The sequence below is a fragment of the Lipotes vexillifer genome, unplaced genomic scaffold (assembly GCF_000442215.2).
Source record: "Lipotes vexillifer unplaced genomic scaffold, Lipotes_vexillifer_v1.1 scaffold1139, whole genome shotgun sequence".
Classification (NCBI taxonomy): domain Eukaryota; kingdom Metazoa; phylum Chordata; class Mammalia; order Artiodactyla; family Lipotidae; genus Lipotes; species Lipotes vexillifer.
In genome coordinates, this window is record NW_006798273.1 from 456,189 (window position 1) to 484,083 (window position 27,895).

At 58.0% G+C, this 27,895-nt stretch overlaps 1 protein-coding gene across 1 annotated transcript in view; it reads left to right on the forward strand.

Moving 5' to 3' along the window:
- The window catches only part of FAM178B (family with sequence similarity 178 member B), an 81,624-nt gene that overhangs the window by 51,816 nt on the left and 1,913 nt on the right, over positions 1 to 27,895 (forward strand). The window contains 3 exon segments of the mRNA XM_007472174.1: positions 6,415 to 6,502; positions 14,086 to 14,211; positions 27,715 to 27,792. Of these exon segments, the coding sequence (XP_007472236.1) occupies positions 6,415 to 6,502; positions 14,086 to 14,211; positions 27,715 to 27,792 (292 nt within the window).

Consider the following 27,895-nt stretch of genomic DNA (forward strand, 5'->3'; position numbering starts at 1 on the left):
GGGTCCTTGGACCCTGGCACGGCGGAGGGGCTTGGGGAGCATGCTTGTGGAGTGCTTGCTTCTGGAGGGCAGATTTCAAAAAGAGTAGAGAGAGTGAGAGCTTTTTAGTAGCAGATTCCAAAAAGAAAAGTGGTTCAGGGGGGCTAGAGAGATCCTGCAATAAAACTTTGGACGTGGTTTGCAAATGGACCCAATGAGGAAAAGTGCAGGAAGTATCTAGAGGTGCAGGGGCTGTGCTCAGAGCTCATGCGTGATCTCTGATCTTGAAAGATATGGAAGAGGGAAAGAAAGGGACATGAGCAAGGCAAATGGAGAAATAGCACAGACCCGTGACAGTATTGGTGGGAAGAGCTAAGGCCCGTAGAAGGGGCTTCTGTGTAATTTTTTCTTTTTTTTTCCTTTTTTTTCTTTTGGCCACACCACGAGGTATGTGGGATCTTAGTTCCCCGACCAGGGGTGGAACCGATGCTCCCTGCAGTGGAAGCACGGAGTCCTAACCACTGGACTGCCAGGGAAGTCCCCTGTGTAGTTATTTTTGAAGTGGGGAGTGCTGTTCTGGGCTGATGGGGAAACGTTAACACTGATGAAGAGAGAACAACACCACGTAATTCCTATTTTGCTTCTGTCTTCCTTGTCGAGGAGCATAATTTTTCATCTGGACTCAAATATTGATCAAAGGGGATTGCAGCCTAAGATATGGTGGGGAGACGGTAGGACAGCATCCAGCTGTGTGAAATGAGTTGAGGTCCCCTCCAGCAAAAGGATGTCTCAAGTCTGTCCTGGGTGACGTGCAGGTGGAGTGCCCTCACTCTGCAGAGACCTGGGCGGGGCGCGGGGGGCGGGGCGGTGGTGTTGCGGGAGCTCCTGGGGCATGGGGAGGTGCCCAGGAGGTGTTTTCTTAGTGCTGCGGGCTTGATGTGTCCCTCAACAGAACTCCCCAGGGGATGGCTTGTGAGCACATACATAGAAAAGGAAGCACTGCTTTCTAGGATTCCTAAGAATAAGTCATACCAGACTAGCCTCATTTCGTTTTTGACAGGCTAACCAGAAGGGTACTCTGGAGAGGGCTGTCTGGGTTTTGTAGGGCCTTTGACGGAAACGATCGTCGTATCCTGTGACAACGTAAAGAAACGTGGGCTGAGTGATGTCAACTTAGATGGGCTCGTCATCCAGAAGTGCTGCTAGCCATCAGAATTGGCCTGGAGGGCAGGCCCAGGCATCCACCCAGAGTTCCGTCTTCACTGACAGGTTGGCCAGCGCAGACCCTGGGTCTTGGACGAGGCCATTAATAGTCACACGTAACATAAATGTAACTGACAGCAAACTGAATATCCCGGAACATCTCAGCAGACCGTAACGATGGGCCGAGTGGGAAAGAGAGGCCCAGCTGCACAATTAAGAACAGGATCTGGGAAATGGGATTTGACAGCCAGACGTGTGAACTAACTTTGGGCCCAATCTGTCAACGGCGTAGCATCTCTAGGCTGCCCCTAAAATGAGTGTCAGCCTCAGCTCTGAGCGCCTCAGTTGACGGGACTGTCAGCAACCCTGAGGAACTTCATAAGAACCAACCCAGAATGGCAAAAAGATTCCAAAGGATAGAAAAGAGTAGCTGTTGCACTGGGGGAGGAGTAGCCACGGGAAGTTCGGCAACTTCCTTCAAGTACACAAAGGCCCTAATTAAATGGACGGATATGTGGGTACCAGGACATGAGACGGGGTGACTTTTAAGGTATCTTAAGCATAGTGATCTGTGGGTTTCCTCATAATACCAGAGAGAGAGGGAGGGAGGGAGGAAGGGAGATAGGAGGATGGAAGTTGGGTTGTGATTGTCTACATGAGCTTTATTCGCTAAGCAGTAGTAACCTTTTTATTTGGTTATACTCTGCATGCGGGAGAGGACACATCAGAGGTGGACACTGTACACTTTGCCGGGTGTCTGTGCAACCACCACCGCATCACAGGCCAGAATGTCACCTGCTCCCCAGAAGGACCCCGGGCCCCTCCCAGGCATTCCCTCTGCAAAGAAAACCGCTCCCCCAGCTTCCCCCCCGTAGGTGTGTTGTGCCGGGTTTTGAACATGGGTACCGGTGGGACCAGTAGATGGCTCCTTCACGTTGCCTGGTGGGACCCCACCGTGTGGATCTGAGGCTGTCTGAATCCCACCGTCTCTTCCTGTCTGCACTGTGTGTGCCCACACTTGTGAGTGTCCCAGCGGGTGTGGGGATGACTGGGCAGACGGCCGGAGAGTTTACCCTGACCTCTGAGCCCAGCTCCTTGTTCTTCCTGCCCAGGTGGCACATGCTCACGTGCAAGATAGGAGACTCCAGGGAAGGACTGAGGGGCGGGTGGCAAGAGAGGCGGTCGTGATGCCTGAGAGGCGGCGTGGACAGCCCGGGAGCGGCAGGCCGGGCAGACGCCCTGGGGCAGGGTGTTGGGCAGCATTTCCACGGCGGAACAGGCCGCTGCCGTTGCTTCCTGAGCTGCCCTAGAGACATGGAAAAGGCCGTTCACGCCTTTGGCCAGATGCCTGGTGGCCTGTTAGGGTAGTTCAACCTCAGCAGAGCCCAGTTCCCCTCCAGAGGGGCTGCGGTGACCTGTGTGGTTGTCCTGACACCCTAATGGCCCGAGCTGGCAGGTGCCTTTGCGGTCCTCAGAGCACCCACAGGCTGCCCCTTGCAGGAGCTGGAGGCTGGAGGCTGGGGAGTAGAGCGCCTGCGCTCCACTTCCCGGCTCTGCTGTTGGTTTGGAAAAGTCATTTCCCAATTTCCCAGCGCCTTAGGCCCTCTGAGTGCTGATCCGGTGTCCTGGTCTTACAGCAGCCCGTCAGGGTGGTGGGGCAGGACTGAGGCAGAGGGCTGGCCTGGTGTGATTTCAGAGGGCTGGAGCCTGTTGCCTTATATGACACTGGCTGGCATGGCCCCAGTGGCTTCTGCATCCTCCTGTGTTCGCCTGGTTTGAGTTCCGGGGAGGCCTCGCCGGGTGGGCTTGGGCAGCTTCTGGGGGAGGACGGCCCGGGGCCAACCTCAGCCGGGCCACAGCCCCACTGCTTGCCACCTGCACAGTGTGGGTGCTGTTTGAGGCTCTTTCCCCTCTGTAGAGCAAGTTCTCAGTGTGGAATGAAACAGTGGTCCTGTTGCCTCTCCCCGGGTCCCAGTGGGAGCTGAGAGGGCAGGGGACTGTGTGTAGAAGGCAGGGATGGCAGTCGGGATGAAAGGCGGTGGTCAGGCAGGGAGCGCGCCGCCCTCAGATGTGGTTTCTTTTTATCCATTCACCCCCTCGGCGCTCCTTCTGATGCTTGTCTTCTATTTCTTTCTGGACAACAGCTCTGTCCTGACCCACCCGGCCCACCTCTTCCCTTCTGGAACCACCCCCGGCTCTGCTTTGCCGGCCTGCCAGCACCCCACCCCCGGGTCGGCCACTCCCCACCCGCTGCGGGTAACAGCGCTCCCCAAGGCCTGGGTTTGGATTAATGAAGCCCAGATGCCGGACTGGGGACTCCGGCTGCAAGTTCTCGCGTTGGAGCAGCAGCTCGGCTTGGAGGGGCCGTCTGCCTCTCCCCCCGGCCCCCCCCTTTGCTCCTGGCCCAGCTGCTGCTGGGGCTCCCGGGGAACAGCTGGAGAGCAGGTTCTGGCGGCGGGAGCCCAAGGAGATAACGCGGGTGGGGCTCCGGGTAAGGGGTCTGGTGCGGGGGGGCGCCAGATGAGGGCTCCCGTGTTCTGTCCCATGACGCAGTCCAGATGGGGCTGCCTCTCCCCAGGACTCGGAGGGTGAGTGGGAAAGCTGGGGCGCTCTGCGGAAAGGGAACCGGGGTCACCGGTCCAGAATGGAAGGGGATGGCCGGCCCCTCCCAGGGTGGCCAGATAAAATACAAAGATCACATGGGAGAAACTCAGGCTAAAAAAAATTGTTCTTTATCTATAGGAAGTTCAAATTTAACTGGCATCCTGTATTTTTATTGGCTAAGTCAGGCAATCCTTACCACCCCCCAGCTGAATTTCTTCTTTAAGTAATAGTTTTATTGGACTGCAACATACAAACAGAACACAGACCGTGTGTGCTCAGTGGGTTTCCACAAGTCGAACCCATGTAAAACCAGCACCCAGGTCAAGAAATTAGGGAATTCCCTGACGGTCCGGTGGTTAGGACGCAGCGCTTTCACTGCCAGGGCCCAGGTTCAGTCCCTGGTTGGGGAACTAAGGTTCCCGCGAGACACATGGTGCGGCCAAATGAAGAGAAAAAGAAGAATAAGAAATGAGACGTGAGCAGAGCCTGCCCGCCACCCCACCCCTGCCACGTATCCCCGTTTTTGTACTTAATGTAAGTGAAATCATACACGTGTATTCTGTTGGAACTGGCTTCTCTCACACAGCCCTGTGAGGCTCACCCGTGCTGCTGGATGGAGTCGTGGCTCATCCATAATCGTTCCGCGTGGGCGGAGCCCAGTCCCTCTATCCATTCTAGTGGCGGATCGGTGCTGCTTGTCTCCCTCTCTTTTCTCGTACGCCATATGTGTGTGCCCGGGAGTAGGACTGCCGGGCCGTGGGGCGGGCACATGAACATCTTTATCTTTAGTAGGTCTCGCCAGGCAGTTGGCCGAGGTAGGTGTGCGCATCCATGTCCCTGCCAGCTGTGTGGGAGCGTCTCCCCTCTCTCTCATGTTTGGCCTTCTAGTATGTGATGCTGCTGCCTGATGCTGCTTTTATCCCTTTTTTTTTTTTTAAATCAAGAGCCTCTTGCCTTGTTCATTCCTCTGATTTTCTTGAATAAGATCAACAAGGCCCCTGCTTCAGGTACCACCTACCCTCCTGGCTTGGAGGAGGCCATTCCCACCTCCGTTCCCCACCAACTGGGAGCCCCCCGTGCACCCACGTGAGGCCACGGCAGCCGCAGGCCCTGGGGAAGTTGCAGGGGCACCTTCAGCACCGCTCAGGCGGGGCTCAGTCCTGCTTCCCCCAGGTACTTCCTTAGGGAAACATCATTTCCGAGGGCTGCCTGTCCCCGATGTCCTGTCCTTCGTTTCCCCATGGGGTCGTCTGAAGGATGGGGGGTAGGGGCGCCCGTGGGGACCCTCCAGCAGTGTTGTTACCAGAGAGAATTTCTCCCCTACGGAGCCGCTTCCAGCCCACGTGTTTTCCTTCGTGTTCCTTCAGTTTCCGCCGGCTTCAGGACCTCGCCTTTGCTTCCCCTGGTGGTGGCTTTCCGTGGGAATCGGGGACTGTGGGCCACATCAGAGTCCATGCCAGGGGCTGCCTTCGGCTGTCCGTGGGGGCAACAAGTGTGTGAAGCCTCGAGGAAGATGTAACCCTCCACCCCTTCTCCCATCGCCCCTCTGCAGCCTCTCCTGGCCACTGCCACCCCTAGCCCTGTCCCCTAGTCTCTGCTTCCCTCCCCTCTTCTTTTTACTCACTCCAGCCCTCAAGGACCCATGAAAATCAGAGCCACAAACATTAGCGTCTAAAATCCCCATTAGAGGTCTTCCCTCTTGAAGAGTAGAGACACCAGCTCCATCCTGAGTGAATCAGTTAGGACTGTTTGATGCTAGACTTAGGAGCCCAGCTCAGACTGACTGAAGAAGCCAAAGGGACTTTATCGGCTGAGCCAACCAACCCACTGACCGCACGGGGCCGGGGGCCGGAGGCTTCAGGCAGGGCGGGCTCTGGGTGTTGTCAGGGCTCTATCTGCTTGATTCATCCTCCAGGCTGCCCCACAAAGAGGCAGGATGGCCACCAGCGACAGTGGGGTCACCTCCCACCTGATCAGTGGTCCTGCTGGAAAGGCACACGCTCTACTGGTAGCTCCAGCCAAGACCCCGAGGCCACCTCTCAGTGGCTCAAACACAGGGACTGATGGGCCAGGCCTGGCTCACGTGCCCACCCTGGGAGCCGGGATTTGGGCCGGGTGTGGTGGGTGAGGGTTTCTCCAAAAGAAAGTCACTGGATGCTGGCTGAAAAAAACAAAAACAAAACTTGGCCTCACCAAGCCCCGGTCACCCACTTTCCACCACCCTGCATGGGCTGAAAGCTCATAATGCTGCAAAGGAAAGAAAAGGCGACGGTCTGTGCAAAAGAGGTTGAACAGTCCCTACCTCTGTGTAGCACAAATATATAGAGGAAAAAGCTAAGACGATAAATACTACTATCCTGGCCTCCGAAGTTACCACTTCTTTTAAAAAATAACTTTTTTCTTTTTGCTTATTTTTAAACTTTCCCATCTTGCATGTTTTATTACTTCTAAAATAAACAATAAACGCTGTAAACCAGAGGAGAAAGCCCAAGTGCCCCACGTGGCTCTCCCCTCTTCACGGCTCGGTGTGTGTCCTGCCCCTCCCCGCGCCCACCCTGGGGACTACAATGCCCTCCCCCCGCCCAGGGTGGTACACCCCCTCAGTCTCTCTCGCCCCTTCTCTCACAGGCAGCTTCGACGCCAGCTCAGCCTCGTGATCATTGCCCGGCTGCTGGGCCAGCAAGAGACGCTCCCTCTCTGGCAAGAGAAGGCCCAGGTGAGTCTCTGCCTCAGCATCCGCTGGGGAAGCCCGGCCGGCTCCTCCCACTTCTTTTACCGAAAGTTGGGAGCCTCAGGCCGGCGGAGTCCAGGTGAGTCTGAATTTTCTGCTCACATCCTTGCATTCGACGGTTACTTTTTGCACGCCTACTGTGTGCTCGGCCCTGAGGATAGAGCAGTCAGCTGGGAGCAGGTATTACTTTTTCAAAAAATTGTGGTAAAATATACATAACATAAAATTTACCATTTTAACTTTTTTTTTTTTTTTTTTAACCATCTGAACAATTCTAAGGGCAGAATTCTAACCGTTTTGAAGTGTGCGGTTCCACAGTCTTGTGCAGCCACTGCCGCCATCCACCTCCAGAACTTTTTCTTCCTCCCAGACAGAAAGTCTGAATCCGCTGAACACAACTCCCATTCCCTCCTCCCCAGCCCCTGCTTATATAACTTTTTATAGGTGGAAAAACAACAAAGGTGAAAACGAACACTACTAAATTAACACTGCTCCCTCCCAGTGACCCTTCTGCCCCATGTCAGGCATTCTTGGGGCAGCAGGGGAGGAAGTGCCTTCTTTCCTCCGCCCTCTGCTCTCCAAAAAGCTCCGACTGCAACCTCCTTGCAGCTCAGAGAGCAGTAGTTCAGGGGCCCTGGGGGCAGCATGGGTCACAGCCAGCCCAAGGGCGGGTGGCAGGGGGGTTGAGAATGCTCTCACCGGCCTCCCGCCACACCCCCAAGGGTCTCCCTGGAACCCCAGAAGAGCTGCTGGGTGCAGCTGAGCCGTCTAGGTCTACAGCACGAGACAGGCAAGGCAGTCCCGGCGAAAGGCTGCGTCTCTAGTCACTGGAGGTACACCGGGCAAGCCTGCGGCCAGAGTGCTGAGAGGATGTTCTGGACGCTCCTGGGGCGGGTGGACCATATGGCTGAGTCTAAGAGGCCACGATCGCAGGGCGGGAGCTCAGAAAGGTGACCGCTTGGGTTGGCTCATCTAAGCAGGCCCGGCCTGGCTTTGCCCCGGCTGCCCCCTCTGCCTTCCATGCTTTCCCCAAGACTTAGGACGGCGTGAGCATCTTCTCACCCCAGTTCCAGCTGAAGTGTCACCTTCTGCAGGAGGCCTTTGCGGACCACCCAATCCAAAAAGTGCGCTGGCACCATCACACTCTGAAAGTGCAGGGACCAAATGGTTTCTGCTCACTACTGCCCATCAGCTCCTAGCACAGTACCTGACACACACAGGACCTCAGCACACACGTGTGGGCTGAAGGAACCCGAGGTTGAGTTCCCGGGTGTGCAAAGGAAGGTTCCCCAGGCAGAGACCTCGGAAGGGCAGGAGGGGAGGGTGGCCTGCTCAGGGGTCACTTCACAAAGGTGAGGGCCTGATGACAGAACATCTCTGCGAGAAAGAGAACAGAGGGGCCAAACAGTTAGGGGCGGGGCAGGCAGAGATGCACCAGCGAGGACAAGACAGAGTGATCCCAGGAGGCTCCCGGGGTGGGGGCAGCCTCGTAGAGAGGCTTTGGTGCTGACCCGAGTGCGGCCACCGAGCTCCTCGGAGAACCCAACACGTGTCAGCAGAGCGGAGGTGAGAGGCCAGAGTGTCGAGATCAGGAAAGGCAGGACTGGCTGCACGTGGTGGGTGGGGGTAGCCACCGTCCGTCTGGCAGCGCTTGGCAGCGATCAGGGAAACACAGGCTGGCTCGAGCATGAGGGTCAGTTCAAGGCTTGGGGTTTTGTTTTGATTTGTTTTTTATTAGCCAGAGCCTACGCGGGGGAGAGTGCGGGGAGCGTGATGAGGGCCAGAGAGTGGCGAGGGGAGTGGTGCGGGGAAGAGCTGGGTGGTCTGGCCTGGCGGGGACCTGGAGGGGAGGTGAGTGAGCGGGGCTGGTGGGGTTGGGGTGGGAGGATGCCTACCCCAGGGAGAGCTGGCCTGGGAGCTCCCAGCCTGCCTGGGGCGGAGTCCAGCCCTGCCCTTGTGGGTCCCAGCTCCAGGGCTGTCCCACCACACCTGTCACCCACCTGCCCGCGTGCCTGCCGTGCGTTCGTGAGACCCCAGCCTCGCGCCTCCTGTGTGCCAGGCTCTGCACCAGGAGACGACCTCGGAGGAGAGGGTGTGAACGTGAGGGAGGCAGGCCGAGGGCCCCGTGACTGACTCTGCCCGAGGGCAGCGAAGTGGCTTCCAGAGCCGTCCCGAGCCAGGTCTTGAAGGGCGCGTCAGTGCTCGTGCCGCGGGAAGGAGAGAGGCGGCAGGCGGGCCAGGCAAAGCTGCGCCAGACCCGCGGCGGCTCGAGGGGCAGACGGGCGGCTCGAGCCTGCCCGCTGTCCTGATGTGCTTCCCGTCCCCACTGCAAGCCCGCAGCCGCTGCACGGCCTCCTGCCAGGTCTCTGGCCACAGGCGCTCCCCTTTCCAGTCAGGCCTGCCAGGCGGCTCCTTATGAGACACGCCTTCAGAGGGCCACCTTGGCCCTGCAGCCGCCCACGTCAAGCCCCCACGCCCCGCTTTCCCCACACCTCCTCGACCACGTGGCTGCCGGGGCTGCCTGGGCCCTCCTCGCGGGCCAGCCCAGCCACCCTCTGCACGTGGCTTTGTGCCTGGGGCACTTCCCACCCGAAGTGGTGGCTCTAACGTGCTGCAGAGCATGGCTGAGCCCTGGTGCAGGACAGATGGGGAAACGGAGGCAGGCACGGTTAGGAGCCTTCTCAGGGTCACACAGTGGGAAAGGCGTGGAGCCAAGATTCAAACCCAGGAGCCTGGGACCCCTGCAGTGTGCCGTCTCTGCTTCTCCAGCCCCTTCCTTGGATCCTGTTGTGGTGACAGCCTGGACCACACCTGCTGCTTCAGCCGAGGTGCCCGGCTGGTCCCTTGAGCTTTGGTCCTAGCTGGCAGATAGGAGGACAAGGGCCGGCCCTTCCTTCATCCACGCATAAGTGCTTGATAAACCTTAGCAACTGATTTACCGTGAAGGGGACTTCAGTGGTTGAGAACTGGCTCGTCGAAGGAGAGGATCTGGGGTGAGTGCCCAGGCAGCGGGTTCTCAGGGCACCGCTGGGCAGGAGGAGTCCCCGATGCCTGGATCGCTTGGTTCTGCATCTCAGGCTGCAGCCGGAGGCCCCAGGAGCAGGTGCTGAAGAACTGAATTTGAGGGACAGGACTTCTGTAGGTGGTCGGGATGCAGCAGCCCCAAGGCTTGCATCTTCCAGGAGAGCCTCACGTTCAAATTGCTTCCTTCATCTTGTTCCTGTGGATCATGGGAATATCCCAGAAACAGCAGGGTTTTGGCCCCAGGCACCAGTGTGCTCCAGACACGGCTCAGGGCACTGAAGATACAGCCCTGAGCAGCGTTCAGTCTCCTTCCCTCATGAAACTCAGCGGAGACAGACACAGGCACCAAGAGAGAAGTAAATCTTTGGCATTCCAGATGGTGATAAGTGCTGTGGAGAAAAATAATGCCAGATAAAGAGGAGGGGGAGTGTTGGGGGGATGCTGTTTTATAGGGGTGAACAGAGAAGGGGACATTTGAGCACCGACCTAAAGGAGCCACGCAGGTTTCTTGGGGAAAAGCATTCCGGGCAGAGGGAACAGCCGGTGCAAAGGCACTGGGGCAGGCAAAGGCCTCTCAGGTTGGAGGCAAAAGGAGAGGCCGGTGTGGCTGGAGCAGGGGGCTGAGGGTGGGTAGGAGGAGCTGAGGTCAGAGGTAAGTGGGGACTCAGGTAGGGGCTTGGCTTTCATGCCAAAGTGGAGAGCCACTGGAAGGTTTTGATAAGAGGAGGAACATAATCTGATTTATAAATTTTTTTACAATTACACTTGGCTGCTGTGTTGAGACTAGACTGTTGCGGGTGGAAGGAGGCAATTGCAGTAATCCTGGCAACAGCTGATGGTGGTTTGGCCTGGGGAGATGGCGGCGCACGCAGGTGGCGAGCAGTGGTGAGATTCTAGGTGTATTTCCCGGGTACAGCCAGCGGGATGTGTAATGGGAGAGAAAGGAAGCGAGGAGGCCTTCAAGACCTATGCAGCTGGCAGAATGGAGAAGCCCTTTACCGAGACAGGCAAGACACAGGTGGAACAGGTTTGGAGAGAAATCGGGAGTTCGTTTCTTATCCCAGGCCACCTCTTACAACACAGCAAGCCTGCTTTGTCAAGCCACGCCTTCCAGTTTGGAGTTTGGAAAACACGGGCTTCGAATGGCCAAAATCAAGGCAGACAGAGTTTTGCACCTACTATGGAAAGGCCAGCTGCAGACCTGACCTGCTCTTCGTTCATTTGCTCATTTAACAAATGCTTATGAAGCATATACAATAGTCCCTGCTATCCGCGGGGGATACAGTCCAAGATGTCTAGTGGGTGCCTGAAATGATGGATAGTAATGAAACCTATATATGCTATGTTTTTTTCCTATACATACCTACCAATGATAAAGTTTAATTTATAAATTAGGCACGGTAAAAGATTAATAACAATAACTAATAATGAAATAGAACAATTATAACAATATACTGCAATAAGAGCTATGTGAGTGTGGTCTCTCCCCATGAAAATATCTTATTGTATAAATTTGATGCCTTTTTCATCATAACTAAGCCCTCATCATGCACTGTGGCCATAACTTTTATATTTTGAGATGCAGTAGCAAAACCAGCATGGCTTTCTTTTTCCCTCTTCACAATTTCACGGATAGGAGATTTGTTCTTACTGTAGATCTTAGCAACCTCAGCATATGATTTTTTTCCCTTCCTTCTAAAGTCAAGAACTTTCACCTTGTTACTTAAAGGAAACACTTTACGGCTTCTCTTTGACATATCCGAATTGCCAGCATCACTACCCTTGTGCATTGGGACCATTATTAAGTAAAATAAGGGTTACTTGAGCACAAGAACACAAGCACTGTAACACTGCGACAGTCAATCTGATAACTGAGACGACCACCCAGTGACTAAATGGGGTAGGATCCGCTGGGCACAGGGACATTCACATCCAGGGAGGAACGGAGCAGGACTGCGCGAGCTTTCATCACGCTACTCAGAAGGGCGTGCGCCACTGAAAACTTACAAAGTGTTTATTTCTGGAATTTTCCATTTCATATTTTCGGATCTCGGTCGACCACGGGTATCTGAAACCGTGGAAAGTGAAACTTCGGATAAGGCGGAACAACTGTGCCATGTGCCAGGTGCTGTGCAAAGCTCTGGGGACACTGCAGTGACCCCAAACTGCCCTCACGGAGCTTATGTTCTAGTGAGGGGCAGGGGACGAGTAATAATAATCATAACAAACAAGAAAATTACATAGCATGTCAGAAGGGGTGCTTGCTGCTGGGTAGACGGGCGGGCAGGTGTGTGTGGGGGCCTCACTGGGAAGGTGGGCCCGGAGGAAGGCTGGAAGGCGGAGGGGGCAGCCACGCAGTGTCCGGTCAGAAGGTCCAGGCAGGGCACAGGCTCCAGGGAACACTGGGGGCCACCCGGGGCCTCGCAGGCATTTAAGGTGCTGGCCTTCTCCGCTGGGCCAATAAAAGCAGCTGCCGGAGTCTGAGCACAGGAGAGACCACTGTGTGGACAGTTGCCTCGCTGGAACTGTCTGCCGCCTCTTGCCGGACAAACCGACAAGGCCAGCGGAGGCCTGCCTTTGTGGGTGATCATTTGCTTCTTGCCTGGGGATGTCTGTCCTAACAGGCTGAGTGTTTGCAGAGACGGCTCCCAGCGGTGGGGGTAAAGTGGGGAGGCATGCTGGTCAGAGCCTGGCCCTGCTGGGACCCACGCAGCCCAAATAAGTCCTGACCGCGCGGAGAAGGGTGTGTCTCCCAGGGAGGGGATGACTGCGGCTGCCAGAGCTGGGAACAAAAGAGAATAAGCAATGAGAAGGCAGCAGCTTGCTGTGCTGAGCAGAGTGAAGCTGTTTTCACAGAGTGAGAGGAAAACCGTGGGAGCAGCCAGCCGTTGCTGTGTGCTCCCCGGCCCAGCCCGGGCCCGCCCAGGGCTCCCAGCAGGGAGGGTCCCAGCTGGGGCGGGGCTGCCTGCCGAAGGGCTGCTTCTGGGGGCGTGGGCTGCAGAGCCCGCTCCTGTGCTTGCACAGCTGTGAGCCCGGAGCAGCCAGGGCTGTTTTGGAAACTATCGCCAGACTTGGAAGGCCTGAGCAAGGCGGCACAGCTCTGGTGTCGGTGAAGCTCTAGATGGTGCCTCTCTTCGCCCAGAACCTGCCCCCTCTCTCTCTCCCTGCCTCCTGCCCTCCCTCTCTGAAGGGATCAGACACTAGGCCAAGAAGCCCTGGCCCCCTTCCAGGAGCCGAGGCCCCGGGCCTGACTCCTCGCCCTCACTCAGCCCAGCTGCTCTTGTGGGCTTTCTAAGCCCGTGGCTGGCCGAGGTGCTGAGCAGGTGTCTGCGGGTGAGTCAGGGGGAAGAAGCCAGGTGTGCCAGGCAGGGCTGGGCTCGGGCAGGGAGCTGGCCCAGAGGCTTAGCCCTCGCCCTTTGGGCCAGCCTCCACCTGCTACATCTAAGGACACGGTGCCTCTGTGAACTCCCCTGGCCCAGCTCTTTCCTTCTGCATCCTCCCTCCCCAGGGTTACAGGTGGCCTCAGAGGGGCCCAGGGCTCAAAGACTGCCTGCCTCCTGAAGCCCCGGCCGTGAGTTAGCTCTGGGGCAGCTGGTGGTCCTTGCTGGGGCCCAGCCGAGGCTGCCCAAACCAGGTGCAGGGGCTGGGTGGGAAGGAGTGGCTGGATGCAGACACCTGGACTTATGCAGGCCACGTGCCCCCATTTGTTCAGAGATGGGGGGTAGGGCAGCTGGCAGATTGGGTGATATAATACATTAACCAAAGGGCACTGTGTGCACCTCGCGGGGAATCCCGTTCCAACAAAGCAACTGCCTAAGGACATTTTTGAGACAATCAGAGAAAACTGAACACAGGTGTTTGATCGTGTAAGGAATTCTTGGTAATTTTGTTGGGCAAGAGAATGATGTGATTATGTTGGGGAAAAAAATCCCCTTATCCTTTTCTGTTTGAAGCTCTTTGTGGGTAAAATGATACGGTGTTCGGATTTGCTTTGAAATTCTCTGGAAGGAAAAAGGCGGAGGGGGGCTGGGGGTGATGAGTGCAGTCATCATTCACGTCCACAGAGATGAGTATGCAGGTAGTTCTCAACCTCTCTTCTTTCCGGAGTGTTGAAAACGCCCGTGGTAACAAGTTAAATGACCATAGAGGGCCAGCAGGCCTGAGCAGCAGCTCAGGGTGGGAAGGTCTTGTCCTGTGGCAGAGGAGACCCTCTTCGGGTCTTGGTTCTTCTAAGCCCTGAGTGTCTGCTCAGTCCCGGGATGTGGGTTAAGTCCTCATTCACTTGTCTAAAGGATGCATGCCCTGCGAGCATGAGAGTCTCTTCTCCCGGGAAGAAGGGGTGTGCTTGTCTCCATTTCACAGATGGGGACAGGCTCCGAGAGGCCACATGGCTCCCAAGGGAAAAGGTGCCCCCAGGTCGTGGAGCCAATGGTCTGGCTCCAGAACCTAGGCTCTGACCCATGCCTGCCAGCCGGCGTGTCCCGACCATGCGTCCCCGAAGTGCCCCAAGCACTCGTGAGTTATGGCCACCCTTCTCTCCCCAGCTGTCCTCGCTCAGCCATCTCCTGAGCCTCATGAGGCCATCAACCCTGGGGCAGTACCTGGGCCCTGAGACCATGCCGCCCGGCCAGGAGAAGCAGCCAAAGGCCAGTGCCCAGCTAGACCACAAGGTGAGCACCCAGCCCCTGCCCACCTCTGCCAAGGCACCACCCCAGGGTAGCCAGGGAAGGCTAGGCTGTCCACAAGGCACAGCCTGGGGGCCTTAAGGCTGCCCGTCCCGAAAGCCCGGGGCCTCGGGGCAGGGCCCAGCCAGCTACTCCCACCCATCTCCCCAGAGCCTGTGCCCCTCACGGAGGCGCAATGGGCACAGGCGTGCAGGCTTGTGAGTTTCGCTGTGGACTTTGTGGCCTGGCGTGGCTTTGCCAGTCGCGTTAGAGAGGACGCAGGAGCTGAAGTGCTGGCGAGGGGAGTGGGGTGGGAAGGGAGTGCCCTAAAGGAGAAGCCCAGGGAATGTTCAGATGCACGAGGCCCCATGTTTCCTGCGAGTGGAGCTGGGTGCAGCTCCCTGTTCCTATTTCCCGTGGTCCTCACTGAGGCTGAGTCCTTGGCCTTCCCCCAGTTCTTCCTAATTGACTTTCCAGACGTCGCCCAGCTTTCCTGGAAGCCATGCTTTGGCGGCAGTCAGGGGCGACAATGTACCCCAGAGCCACCGGTTGTGGGGCTTGGAATGGTCAGGCCTGTGGCCGCCGGGCGTGAATGTCAAGCAGGGGTGGTGGTGTAGGGGCTTCATCCTGGGAGTCCCAAGCCTGGGGAGTTGGGGGGTAGAGCTCAGTGAGCCCCCCCATGCCTGGGGACTCAGGGATGAAGGATGCAGATAGGCATCTTGCTAATTTCGGAAGGCGGTAGTTCCAAAAAGCTCACTGGGGCTTGGATGTTGACATCCAGAAGGCCAGCCTTTGGGCGTCATATTCTGCAAAGCAGACAGAGTGAATTACTTACAATGAATACACATGAACTGTTAAGAACATATGATAACCCCCAGGTGTACACTCCTCTCCCGGAACTCGCAGGAAATGTTATCTCTCAGTTGTGCCTAATGTCGGTGAGTTTACGTGAGCTGTCCCCGGGCGCTGTTCCACTTTGCCGGCTGTTTCCCATGAAACTGGAGCTCGTTAGGGAGGCTAAGTCTGGGTTTTCCGGGGGCTCTGGAACAGAGGTGGGGTCAGCCCCTGGGGGTGGTCCGTCTGAGCAGGACACAGGTACGCAGGCCCCAGGTCTGGGCTGGGGGAAGGGAAAAGGAGAGAGAAGGGGAGGGGCGAGAGAGAAGGGGAGGCTTGTGTCTGGTCTGACCAAGGAAAAGTTGCCCTCCAGGCCCCTGGGGCCACCTCTGGAGCTCGCCTCACAGTCTGGTAGCAGATGTGCCTTCAACAGCCTGGGAAGAGAGGGGAGTAAGCGGGCTGAGGGTATCCTTTTATATTTGAGGACTGTTCTCATGCGTGTAAAGGAGGCTGTGAAGTGTCAACCCTGGTCGGCTGCATATTGGAAATGACCCATTTGGCCTGGAAACACGAGGGGCCGGCGTGTCTTGGCCGGGTGCTGGCCCAGGGCAGCAAAAGAGGCAAGTGAGGCCCTGGGCAGCTCTTAGATGCCTTTGCTGCAGCTCGAGCCCACTGGGATTGAGGTAGCCAAGAGCAGAGAAGGGACGTGGAGGGGTGAGGCTGGTGCGGGCACAGGGCAGCAGTCTGCACAGCGACGACGTGGAGCATCCTGTCCCCCTGGGCCAGGTACTCTCCAGACCGGGAGGGCCGGGTGGGGCAGACGACTGGACTTCCGCAGCCCAGCCCCACTCCCCGCTGAGCCCACTGACTCCTCCTTAGGGCCCAGGCATGTTTCATCTTCAAAGATGATCGGGCTACTCACTGGCCAAAAAGAGCAGCAGCGTCATCTGCCCTGGTTTACAGGGAGTGGTGGTCTGGGCTGGCCGAGCCTTTTATCCCTAGAACTCGAAGTCTTTGCCTTCTTTCTGCTTGGGGTGCAGCGGGGAAATTAAGGCCGGAGTGAGGTTGGCCTGAGGCGACCCAGGAAATGGGGACAGGCCCTTCCCAGCGTTTGGGGCAGCCCTGCTGGGCCCCGCCCCCAGGCCCCTCACTCCTGTCTGGGAGATTTCCTGCCAAGACTGCTGGGTCGCAGCCCTCCTCCAGCTCTGCAGATAAACACTTCTGCCAGCCTCCGCTCCCCGCGCCCCCTCCTGTCTCTGCCTGGGGCCTTGGCCCAGGCTCCTCCCTCCCCCGGGAAGCTCCCAGCCGCCTTCTCCCGGTCCTGCCTTCCCCGGAGGCTGGGCGCTCCCTGCCCAGGGTGTGACTCTTCTCTCCTCATTGATCCCGTGGCTTTGCAGTTGTCCATTGACTTGTCTGTCTCCCCAGCTAGACTGTGGGCACAGCTGGTGTCTCAGCATCGCGTGCTGTGTTGGGCGCTAGATGGTTGAATGAGGGCACAAATGAATGAATGCAATTGTAATTCTCCCGCTCTGAACTCTCTCCTTCCACCGCATTCTGGCCCCCCCACCCCTCTGCTGGAAAGCACCCTCCCTCTGCACGCCCTCCACCCTCAGACCAGCCTCTGTGTATAGGCCCCCTTGTCTCTTAATGTCCTTGTTTCATTAAGGCTACAAGGGTTGATGGCCTGGGCTTCTCCTGTTGGAGGCCCTTGACTTCAGAAGTGTCACCTGCTTACGAGAGAACCAGTCACAGCCATTGTTTGTAATTATAAGCTAGTGAGATTCCTGCCTGAGAAAGCTAACCACCAAGTTCAACAAAAGAAGCAACTTGCTCCTTCTGCAACACTGCAGGGGGTGGGGGGGGGCGCGGGTTCTGTACTAGCTCAAGAGTCACAAAGTGTCCTAGCAAATCAGGGCAGAGCTTGTGTGGAAAATAGGAATCCTGCTTCTGAACGGGATGATGAGAGTACTTTGAGCGTTTTAAAGTGCTTTTGGCTAAAGAAGTTGCTCAGCCCCTGGGTGATTTTTGGCAGCCCTGTGCTTGCCTGGTTTGAGAGGGGTTCTCCCAGAGGAGGAGGAGCATCGAGGTGAGAGTGACGCCGGGGGGTCTGGGGCTGCCCTGCGAGGAGCTTGCGCCCCGCGTGTTTGAGAGAGGTGGGCGAGGATGTCTTAATGCAGGCTTGTACTCTGAGAGTTGGCCTCCAGGTGCTTCCCTCTGGCCCATGGGTACCAATTCTGCAAGAGGCCAGCTCCTTCCCAGGCCTCCGTGTGTGTGTGTGTGTGTGTGTGTGTGTGTGTGTGTGTGTGTGTGAGGCTGTCCTTTCCGCCTCTGTGCAAACATCTTGTAACTGGACTCTGTATTTCACTGTCTCCTCGAAGCGACGAGCTCAGTCGTACAGCCCAGAACCAGAGGTTTCCTGGGGACTTTCTGTTTTCTTTTAGCTGACTTGCCTAAACCATATTTGCCCAGACTTAACTCATTTTTATCGAGATGACTGTCTTGTTAAACCTCCGTCGCGTGTGACGTTCCTGTTGACCACACTTCCCTACCCTTCCTGACTTCTCCCTGGCCTTCTGCCACATGGATGCTACAGTGAAGGAATTTTGGGTTCTGTATTTCCCCTAGGGATTTGGAAGTTCTGTAGAACCAGGAGCTTTATGGTAGGGTGGAACTTTTCCCCCAGTTTGGTTAAATTTGGGAAGTTTGAGGAAGTTAACCATCTCTCTTTCCATTGTGTGGAAAGAAAACTAAGGCCACGGAGGGGGATGTCCCAGCATTGGGGCTGCACTGAGGCCCCAGCCGGTTCTGTCTCCTCCTCTGCCCCTTGGGCACGCCCTCCTCAGAGCCCGACAGTGCCCTCACGGGACAGACAGCCTGGGACCCACGGAGGGTTCTGCATCTGTGATGGGCCCTGTCCCCCCAGGGCCCAGCCGCAAGAGGCCACCCCACCCAGACTGAGCCTGGCAGCTGCAAGGGGCTCCCATCGGCTTCCTCACCATGCGCACGCCTCCCCACGCACGTGGCCTGTGCTCCCGTCTCCGTGCTCGTGAGGCTTGTTTATAGGAGAAGTGCATGTGTGAACAGGGAAGGGGCGGGGTGTGCTCTGGGCTTGGCTGAAGCTCGGGGTGAACCCCGCCCTGCCTCACAGATTCCTCTGAACTCAGGCCTGGCGTCTCTGCACATCTTCTGCAGAGGGCACGGGACTGCCGCGCATGTGCGTGTGTGCACGTGTCTTGTGCGTGCGTGTTGTATGTTGTGTGCATCTCCTGTATATCTTTATGGTGTGCCCATGTGTTAACAGAGTTGACAAACAAGTTTTACTGCTTTTACTCCTGCGCTGGCCTGTCCCTGTGTCGGGTGACCCTGCCAAGAGCTGCCTTACGTGACTGGGTGTGGTTGGGGAGTTTGGGGCTGCCCTCCGGCTCTCTGCACCCGCCTCTGCGCCCTGCACTCTCCCGCTGGCACTCGACACCGACAGGGGGACGTGGACTCCCTCAGGCTTGGCTGGGGCACAGGCTCCTGGCCCTCGTGTCACCTAGAAGGACAGGTAGAGCAGGAAGCCCTCCCTCTCCCTCCACTCTCTGCCTTCTCCCCTGAGCTGCCTGCCCCTTGCCCCGCACCTTAGGGAGAGCCACGGCCACAGGGCTGGGGACCTTGGTCAGGCCAAGATTAGGAGGACTGGTTTTGAAGAATGGACAATGGCTATTCAGGACCCCTGAGTTCCTCCTCTGGCTAGTCTGCGTTGGGTTCCTCACTTCCTCCAAAATGAGGAACAGCTGACATCTTTGGAAATAAACTTCGAAGACGTGACCTCCGGGGAGGTAACCTCTGGGTAGCTGACCCTAAAGGGAGATCCGTGCCCCAGATACACATCACAGCCACCTGAGTGGCTGCTGAGCCCCTTCACAGTGGGTACCTCTGAGCGTCTGAAGGCACATGGGGCCAGGGGCTCAGGCCAGCTTTGATTGACTCTCAGGAATTCTGGCTTCTTTGCAGGTGTACGAGCAGGGCTTAAAGTGATGTTGTTGAGCTGGGGAAGAGAGGCTTAGATTCTGCCGGCAGCTGTTGTGGAAGCCCAGCCAGCCCGAGTCCTCGGCAGCTCTGGCCTGCCCTCTGCCCTGTCCCACCCCAGGCTCAGGCCTCCTAAGGACCCTTCAAGGGTCCCTCCCGTAGGCACCGTCCTTACCCCGTGCGGGTGACTCACCTGCTTCTGCCCCAACACCCCCCTGCCTCTGTCTCTCCATCCTTCAGGTCCTCCTGGACAACTCTGCGATCGTCTTTCTCCCATTCTTTCGTAGGAATAAGCGAACCTGAGTGCCTGTCACATCATATTCAAACCCCCCCATCCAAGGCCTGTGTCAGCTGGCCCTACTTTGTCCATGCGGTTTTTCTCCTGTGCATCAAACCGCTCCATTTGATTCCAAGCGGGGGGTGTCCCTCCCAGAAACCCTCCGTTCTCAGGCCCGTGTCTCTGCCCTGCTGGCCCTCCTTCCTGGCGATGCCTGGCCTGTCTCTCCTACCCTTGGATTACGGTGGTCATTATAGTCTGTTCACTCAGCCAGTGGCTTGTCCACACATTGCTTCACACACCTGAACAGAGTCGCCTTTGAGGGTTGGGTCCAGGGTCTATCTCAACCACATGCTTCCATTAAAATGCCTGCCCTGAGCAGGTACAGTCTGGTGAGGGACCTTCTCCCAGCCCCCCTGCACCCAGCCCCGCCCAGCAGCCTCGGGAGTTTGGGTGGGGGAGCAGTGCCCGCTTGCGGGGTCTTAGTTTCCCAACCAGGGATCAAACCCAGGCCCCAGCAGTAAGAGGGCCGAGTCCCAACCACTGGACCACCAGGGAGTTCAGCAGTGCCTTCTAGGAGCCCTGTGTAAGCAGCTTGGGCTCAGCTCCCACGATCACGCACCTGAGCGGGGAGCGGGAAGGGTGTGTAAAGCCCCTCACTAGCTGTCCTCAGCCTGGAGGGGCAGTTGCCAGGCAGACCATGGCCCCCTCAACTGCTCTTCTGCTCACCGCCTGTCCTGTCCCTTCTCACCCCGTCTTTGCCGGGACCCTGTAGTGACAGAAACACAAACACGTCCCAAGAGGTCCTGCCTGGGACAAGCTCATCAGGCTCAGCTGGACCAGGGCTGAGCAGTGTCGTGAAACTTCAGTGTCGCTCTCTGCATCTCTAGGCTCTGCCTTTTGGTGCGTTCCCAGGCAGCTTTCCCGCTGCTTCTGAGACACCCCGGGCTTATTTCCTTCCCTCTGCAACCCTAGCCAGGGGGAAAGAAAGAGCTTCTGTCCTAGATCCTAACAGAGTCCCAAAGTTGAGTCTCATTGTCCTGGCTTGGGTCACGTGCTCACCTCTAAGCTAATCACATAGCCAGGCATGAAGTGAGTGGCCAGCCCAGGTCACACATCTTTCCCTGGAGTCCGGGCTGAAGTCCCCACTGTGCGGCACCTTGGCCTGGGTGTAGGGGACGGGAGGCTGGGACTCGACGAAGGAGGGGGCAGGACCCTGGGCACCAGGAAGCCTTAGTGTCCATGGCATCGCTCTGGTCTTCAGCCGTGGGCAGAGGCCTTGTTCTCTAACACCCATGGGATGTATTAGGAGGGCAGTGTTTCCCAGGCGCTGGCCATGCCAACACGCCAGGAGACAATACAGAGAGTGAGAAAGATAAGAAAGAGAAGGGAGGAAGCCATTGCTTTTGAGGAAATGGCTTTTGACGAAGCCACCGCTCCGTGGGGCCCCTCCAGCCCCTGCCAACACCCTGGCTGGTTTCAGGGGCTCCCTCCGGCGCTGGAATCCGCGTACTGATGTACACGTGCACACCCAGGCGTAGATTCTCAAACACAGGCACTGAGAATGTCGTCCCTCTCTGGGCGGCAGGCAGAGCTGGGTTTCCGTTCCAGATCCCCCTGGGGTCAGGGTCTCTAGTCCCAGCTGGAGGAGCAGGAAGGGCCAGCCAATCCCCACCGCCTGTCAGATCCCCCCCGCCCCCCCACCTCCATGGCCAGCAGGAAGCCAGAAAGGAAGGGTGGGCTGGGTGAGAGCGCTCCAGCAGGGGTTTGCCTGCAGCCACTCGGTTCCTCCCACCGCAGACATAGGAGGGGGTCAGATACGCTGAGATAAGCCCCTGCAGCAGGTCCACAGGAACAAAAAGCCCTCGGCCTTCCTGCTTTTGTCTCAACTGCATCTCTTCCCCACCTGGCCCCCGCTGTGCCACGGCCTCCTAGTTCCCTCCCCTCCTCACTACCAAGAGCAGGGGCCAGGGCTGCTCAGGGTCCAACTCCAAGTTCAGGATAGAGCTTAGAAAAAGAATACCTCTGTCCCTTTCAGGTGAGTTCAGGGTCTCAGGTCTCTGAACCCACCTCCTCTGGGCAGCTAGAAGAGCAGGTGAGGGGCTCATCTTCTGAGCGACCTGTGGAGGGGGACCCATGCGGGGCCCCGAGGTCCTCTAGCAGCCTCAGCAGAGACATCCCATCTCTCCGCCCCACTGGGGCCTTGAGACAAACTTTCTAGGCAGTGGCCATTCCCAGCAGCTGAGCCGGAAGCCCTGGTCCTGTCCAGATGCTGCCAGCCTGTCTCCAGTCAGCCTGCTCCATGTCTAGGGCTCCACCCACCCCCACGCCTAAACAGGCACTTTGATTTACAGAACCGAGTGTCTGGCCTTGCAAGGCCCCGGGCTGAGTCTGGCAAGTCCTGCCTGTGATGTCTGTTCTCTGGCCCCTGTGTGTGCCCTGTGCTTCCAGGGACCTGGGCTAGGAAGAGGTGCCATGTCACCATGTCATTTCCCAGTGATGGGTCATGCGTCCTTGTCATTTCTTTCTCTCTAGGACTTATGACGGATGACCTGTCCTGGTCAGAGTCACTTCCATACTCAGCTTTCAGCTTAGGGCTTTGGTGCTTGTCCAAGCCAAGGTCAGAGAGTGTAACCTTGGAGCAGGAACGGCCTGGGCAAGGGGAATAAATCTTGCACTTAACTTGCGGGGCGAAAGAAGTTAGGAAGAAATAACACCCTAGAGATGGTGGCAGGTGTCACACTCCAGGACAGGTCCAGACGGGGTTCCCCTAGAAAAACGCGTCACCTCTCATCCTGAGCCCTGGTGGACACACTAGCCAGATGAGCTTCAGTCTGTCACCAGTCTGAGACTCTTGGCCTGGGGCCTGCAAGTAGCCCTACCTCAGGATTACTCATGACTGACTATTTTTGTTGTTATTTGCCCAGCGGTGTGTGATGGAGTACCTGGGCCATGCCCTGGGGCTCAGGCCTGCTGCCCCGACTCCCCTCCCCAGGGGGGAGCCTCAGCCTCTCCCTGTCCTGCCTCTAGCAGGCCCTTGGGCTCTGGCTGTGCAATGCAGAAGGGCCTTGATCTCTCTCCAGGGTTAAATCCCCTTTAGGGAGCACGAGCACGCGCGCGCACGCGCGCGCGCACGCACGCACAGCTTGTTCAGCTTAAGGGAGCAGTACAGACATTTGCATCAGGCCTAACACTTAGTGGAGATGGTCATGCAGTCAGGGGACCTCTCCAGGCTCAGCTTCCACATCTACTGAAAGTGAAGGTCAGCAGGACCTCTGTGGAAACCCGCTGGGTCAGGGCACTGCGCAGTAGTGCTATAGGCTTCAATTTGATGAAAGGAGAAAGAAAGGACGGAAGGAAGGGAAAGAATCCCTCAGGGCCCAGCTCTAGCCTTGGGTTTGAAATGGCCCAAAGGCGGACCAGCGCGGCTTCACTCTTCCCCCAGACGTCACTGGTTCTAGAATTGACCTTCAGCATGTGTGTTTGCAGCAAAGTGTCTCTGAGGGAACAGAACCCCTGAGAAGACACACACGTGGCAGTGCCAGGACCTATGGCAGAATTCTCCTCCTGGACCTCCAGGCCTTCCAAACGGGGCCGAGAGCAGCCCAGCCAGGCTGTGGCTGAATGCAGGTCCCCCAGGACAGCACCCCTCCCAACCCCCAGAGCCTGTGTGCCTGGAGAGGTGAGACCAAGGGAGGCTGCTCTGGGGTCCTGGCATCCCGGGCAAGGAACCAGACAGCAGTTGGCCTTGAGGGCCAGCTTGCTGAGCGGGAGCCGGTGACATCTGCAGTGGGAGCCCCTGGGCCCCAGCAGCCTGGCTGGAGGGCTGTGTCCTCTGAGTCAGTGTGTCCTCCCCAGCAGGTGTTCCTGGGTCAGCCTTAGTTCTCCCCCCACCCACCCCCCATGCCCCACAGCAGCTGCCCCAGAGCCTGGCTGGACCTGCTCCCCCAGGACGCTCCAGCCAAGAGCAAGATCCACCATCCCCCACCTTCCTTGCACCCCCTCTGCCCCCCACCGGGCTGGCAGCGTCCACGGAGGGGGCTGGGTTCGAAGGCTTGCCTCTGGTGAGCCTGCACTCTTGGTCGGACCTGCGGTGGGAGAAACTGTTATGTTCTGGCCAGAGCGAGTGGCTTCCTGGGAGATCCTCTCCCTCCCCCTCTCTGCCCTTTCTTAGCGTAAATAACCCACCGCCAGCTCCCTTGGCATTAGCTAGAGGGGAATTTTTCTAAAGGATGAAGTTCCTGGGAACCGTCCACCCTTTTTCCCTTTCGTCTCATGACGAAAGCTCTGTACACCAAGACTTGGCTGGCGGTTCCCGGGTCAGAACTAGCTGGACCAGAAAAGGAGACACTGGCCTTCCCCTCCCCTGGCCCCTTCGCAGGTGACAAGCCCAGTGGGCTGTCCCTTATCTCTCTGCCTTGTCATCCTTCCCCAGGGAGAGGACGGGGCCCCGCCTCCAGGCTCTAGAGCCAGGAGGGAGGCATCCTGCACAGAACTTCTCAGAAAAGTCTGCCTGCCAGACTCCAGGGAGAGACCCGGAAGATGGAGCTGCAGGCCCCACTGGCAGCAGCGGGAGGGGACCGTCCTTTCCTGTCGGCATTGGGTTCGGGCACGTCCCATGCCCCAGACTCTGCCTCTCCCCAAGTCGTTGACTGAGGTTTTCTGGCCCCATTTCCCTTGGGGGCTTCCCAGCCTCCACTCACGCCCCAGTCAGGAGGTGCTGGGTGGCCTGAGCTGGGGAACCCCCGTTCTACAGACAAGATGCCCAAGCTTGGATGGGTATAGCCCCCACTCAAGGTGTGCCCCTGCACTGCTCACTAGCCCTGAAGCCACCCGGCACCCTCCCCTACACCCATACATAACCCCGCCCGCCCGTAGGGACTTGGAAGGGGCCTCAGACAGGAGGAAGGGCCACCTTGCCCTGGCCCCGCCGATGCCTGGCCTCTGCCCGGCCTCCCTTTCCAGTATCTTGAAAGAGAAGACAGAGCCCCACGTTTCTGTGGTGCCAGCAGGACAGGAACGGGCTTGCTGAGTTCAGGAACTGGTCACAGCACAACTGGAGCAGGAAACGCAGCTCTCACACCTGGCTGTTGACTGAGCGTCCTACCCTGTCTCCCGCCCGGCCCTACCGGGCTCCTGGGCCAGCCCCTGCCCTCCCCACCGGAGGAAGTTTCCAGAGGACGGAGACCCAGGTTCAGCCTCCCCCAGCCTGCTAGAGCCCCAGTTTCTGCTCATGGTTCGCTTCTCTGACCTTCACAGAAACAGGGCCTGGGAGAGGAGGGTTGAGGTGCAGGAGAAGCCTGGCGTGTCCCCGGCGCCACAGTCTGTCCCTTTGTCTGGACGAGAGCGGAAGGACCCTCTCTCACCTCTCCTCTCAGTGCAGAGACCGTGGGGAGGAATGGTCTGGGCGACTCTGCTGATAACGAAGCCCTTTTCCCCAAAGCGGGGAGAATGCTCCCAGCCCTCCTTCCAGGTAGTGGACACGGTTCCCATGTACCCGCACCCGCCCTTTGGACGATCGGCTTATACAGTGTGGTTAACGGGGCTGTTCTTCAGAACTACCACTTCCTTCTTGCTATTCTCGTCCCCACCCCCCCACCCCCCCAAAAAAAAACACAAACGTATTCAGAATAGTTTTCCTGGGATTTTCCCTCCAGATTCAATTATGGGAATCGGCATTAAGAATGAAGTTGTGAAACCCGTGCACACGTAGCCGCTCTTTTCTCTCAGTAAATCCCCACTGCACAGGCTTTCCTCCAGGGCACTCCTCAGATCCCAGGCCCACCCTCACCACGCCCCCCTCCCAGGAAGACACATTCTGCAGGGGAGCGGGGATCAGGGGGCTGGGGGCCTGGCCAGGGCCCCCACCTGAGCCCGCGGCCCAGCGCCTCCGCGCCCCCTTCGCTTGGGGGAATGTTTACAGGTGATAGGTCCTTCTCTCCCCTCTGCCACAGCCCTCCTGGGCTTTCACAGCCACCCCGCAGACAGGCCCCCCTCCCGGCCGCCAACCAACGGCTCCATCGCCCTGGGATATTTTCTTTGGCTTCTGCCACCTCTCACCATCAGCCTGCTCGATGCCCTTCTCTCGAAGAGGGTGCTTCCCAAGGTCACGTCCCTCCCCCCTGCCCCGTACCTACCCCAGACCCACCTGGGCTCAGTCGTTTATCATCGGCATTGTCTGGTTTAAAATTAATTTAAAATTTTGTCATTATATTCTGATTATATGAGTAAAGCACACACATCGTAAAGAAGTAATCTTAAAGAGAAAAAAAAAAGATGAAGGGGGAAGTGTAATCCTTCTGAGAGCCGCGTTTTCACTTCGGTGGATTCCATCCCGACGGAGTCCATCCCCTGCTTCCCCCAAGTGCCCCCAGTCTGTCCTCCACGACCCAGGCTCCCTGCTCCAGAGCAGCGTGGAGTGGCCTCCACTGTCCACTGTCTGGTCCCTCTGCTGCCAGCCCAGTCCCCAGGGCGCCCCTCTCCCCCCGCTCCAGCCCAGCTCGTGCCCCAGCGGCGGTCAGTCCCCCAGCGAGTCCTGCCTCTGCTTCTTGCATCAGCCCAGGATCTGTCTGGTGGTGTAATCTTGGCTGTGCCCCACCCGCACAGGGCCACCTTCACCTCAAATCCTTTGGCTCCTTTGAGACCTGGTTTAGTCACTTCCTCCCTGAAGCCCTCTCAGCTGCACACCACCACCGCTCCCCCCGTCCCCAGAAAAGCCAGAAGGACCCTTTGTCCTCCTGGTGCACGGGAAAGCTGGGGTTCAGTATTCAGTGTCAGTAACCAAATGATTGCCTTCCTGAAGCATCTTTTCCCCTCTGACGTCTGAGTGTGAGTGGCTGTATCCTAGTCAAGGTACACTGTCTAGCTCACAGGCTTGAGCCTGCTTTAGGGGGTTGGGACGGCGGGAAAGAGCCGCTTGCCACGACTGCAGAGTTCAGGAGTTCCGAATGCCGTGGTCCTCCCGAGGGCAAGGCCAGGCTGGGGAAGGGGGACCCAGCAGGTGGACCCTGCTCACGGAGGCTGGATCTTCCCCAGCCCCGGGGCACCGCCGCCTGGAGGCACACCCAGTGGGCCCCCTGCTTTTCCCCACTGCCAGGTGGCATGCCACCCAACCCGGCCAGCCTGCGGGATCAGCCACCTGCAGGCCTCAGCTGCTGTGCTAAAGAACAGGCTGGGTCCTGGGCAGGGCAGGTGCTGCTGGAGGAGGGGGGCCAGTGGCCTGTGGCCTCAGGATTTTGCACGTGGTGTTTGAACTGGAGAAGACTACACTCCAGAGTGTCTGATGCCCTCAAAAAACCGTTCTAGCTTCTGCCCTAAGGAGGCTGCTGGGTCTGTGCAAAGAGGCTGTGACCGTTTCTGGGGCACCACCAGGTGCTCTAAAGGGGGAGGATGATAAGGGCAGGGGAAGTGGGGGGACAGGGGAGCCTTGGCTGGCTCTGAGCTCCAACCCCACTATCACCAAGCTGGAGCCCTGCTGGCCATCTCTAGACCCTGCCTCTCCCCTCCCAGCTCAGCCTCAGGGCTGGTTATCTGCCACAGGCATGATGGTGGGGTGCTTCCTGCCACCCTTCCTATCTTAGGAGGAGTCTGAAGGGGACAGAGCAGCAGGCACCTCTGAGTGGGGGAGGGGTATGCCCACTGAGTGCCAGGAGCAGGCTGTCTTCACAGCAGGAGCCTCGCCTGCCTGTGGGGTGGGTGCTCCCCATACTTGGTTTTCTCCGCACAGCGGGTGAATGTCTCATAAATGAATGGGCATCAACAGAGTCCAAGGGCACCCCGGGATCTAGCGTAAGCCTCTGATCACATAGAATCGGTCTTCGTCCTGTTTTCACCCCTTGGTGTCCAGGGGGCAAGAGCGAGGGTATGAGTAGGTGGGTAAGGTGGGCAAATCCTCAACCAGACCTCCTGCCCTTTGCCCCCCTCCCCTCGCCAGCCTCCTCCGGTCAGCATGGTGGGAGTGTCTGGACTGAGCTGCACATCTGTCTGTGCAGGGGTGTCCCCCCGGGCTGAACTGGGCACCCATGGGGGACCCGTGTACGCATATAGTGGACAGTGGCATCTGGTCACAGTGCGCACAGGCGTGGGTGCCACAGGGAGCAGAGCAGAGACCTCGGGGACCACAGACACCAGGCAGAGCTCAGAGTGGACAGGCCCCTCTCGCCCACGGGCTTTCTCCTCTGGAGCCCCAGGATGGGGCTGGGTGACAGTGTGGATTTCTGGGTAGCAGAGATTTCTTCTTTTTCTGAGGCGGGGGGCGGGCACGGTCATTCCTCAGGGGCAGAGCTCTGAGTGAGTGGGGCCCTCCTTGAAGACACCTCCCCAGACACTGTCGCAGGAAGCCTAGGGCTGGGCCGGAGCTGCACTCAGGGAAGCCCGTCTCTCCCCAGGTCTGCTACCTGTGCCACAGCCTCCTGACGCTGGCTGGGCTGGTGGTCAGCTGCCAGGACATTACTCCAGACCAATGGGTGAGTCTCCCAAGAGGCTGGGCTGGGGCCCCTGTGGGAGGAGCCCAGCCCGCTGCCAGGAACTGGAAAGAGGGGGAGGCTGAAAAAGAAGGAGAACTAGGGG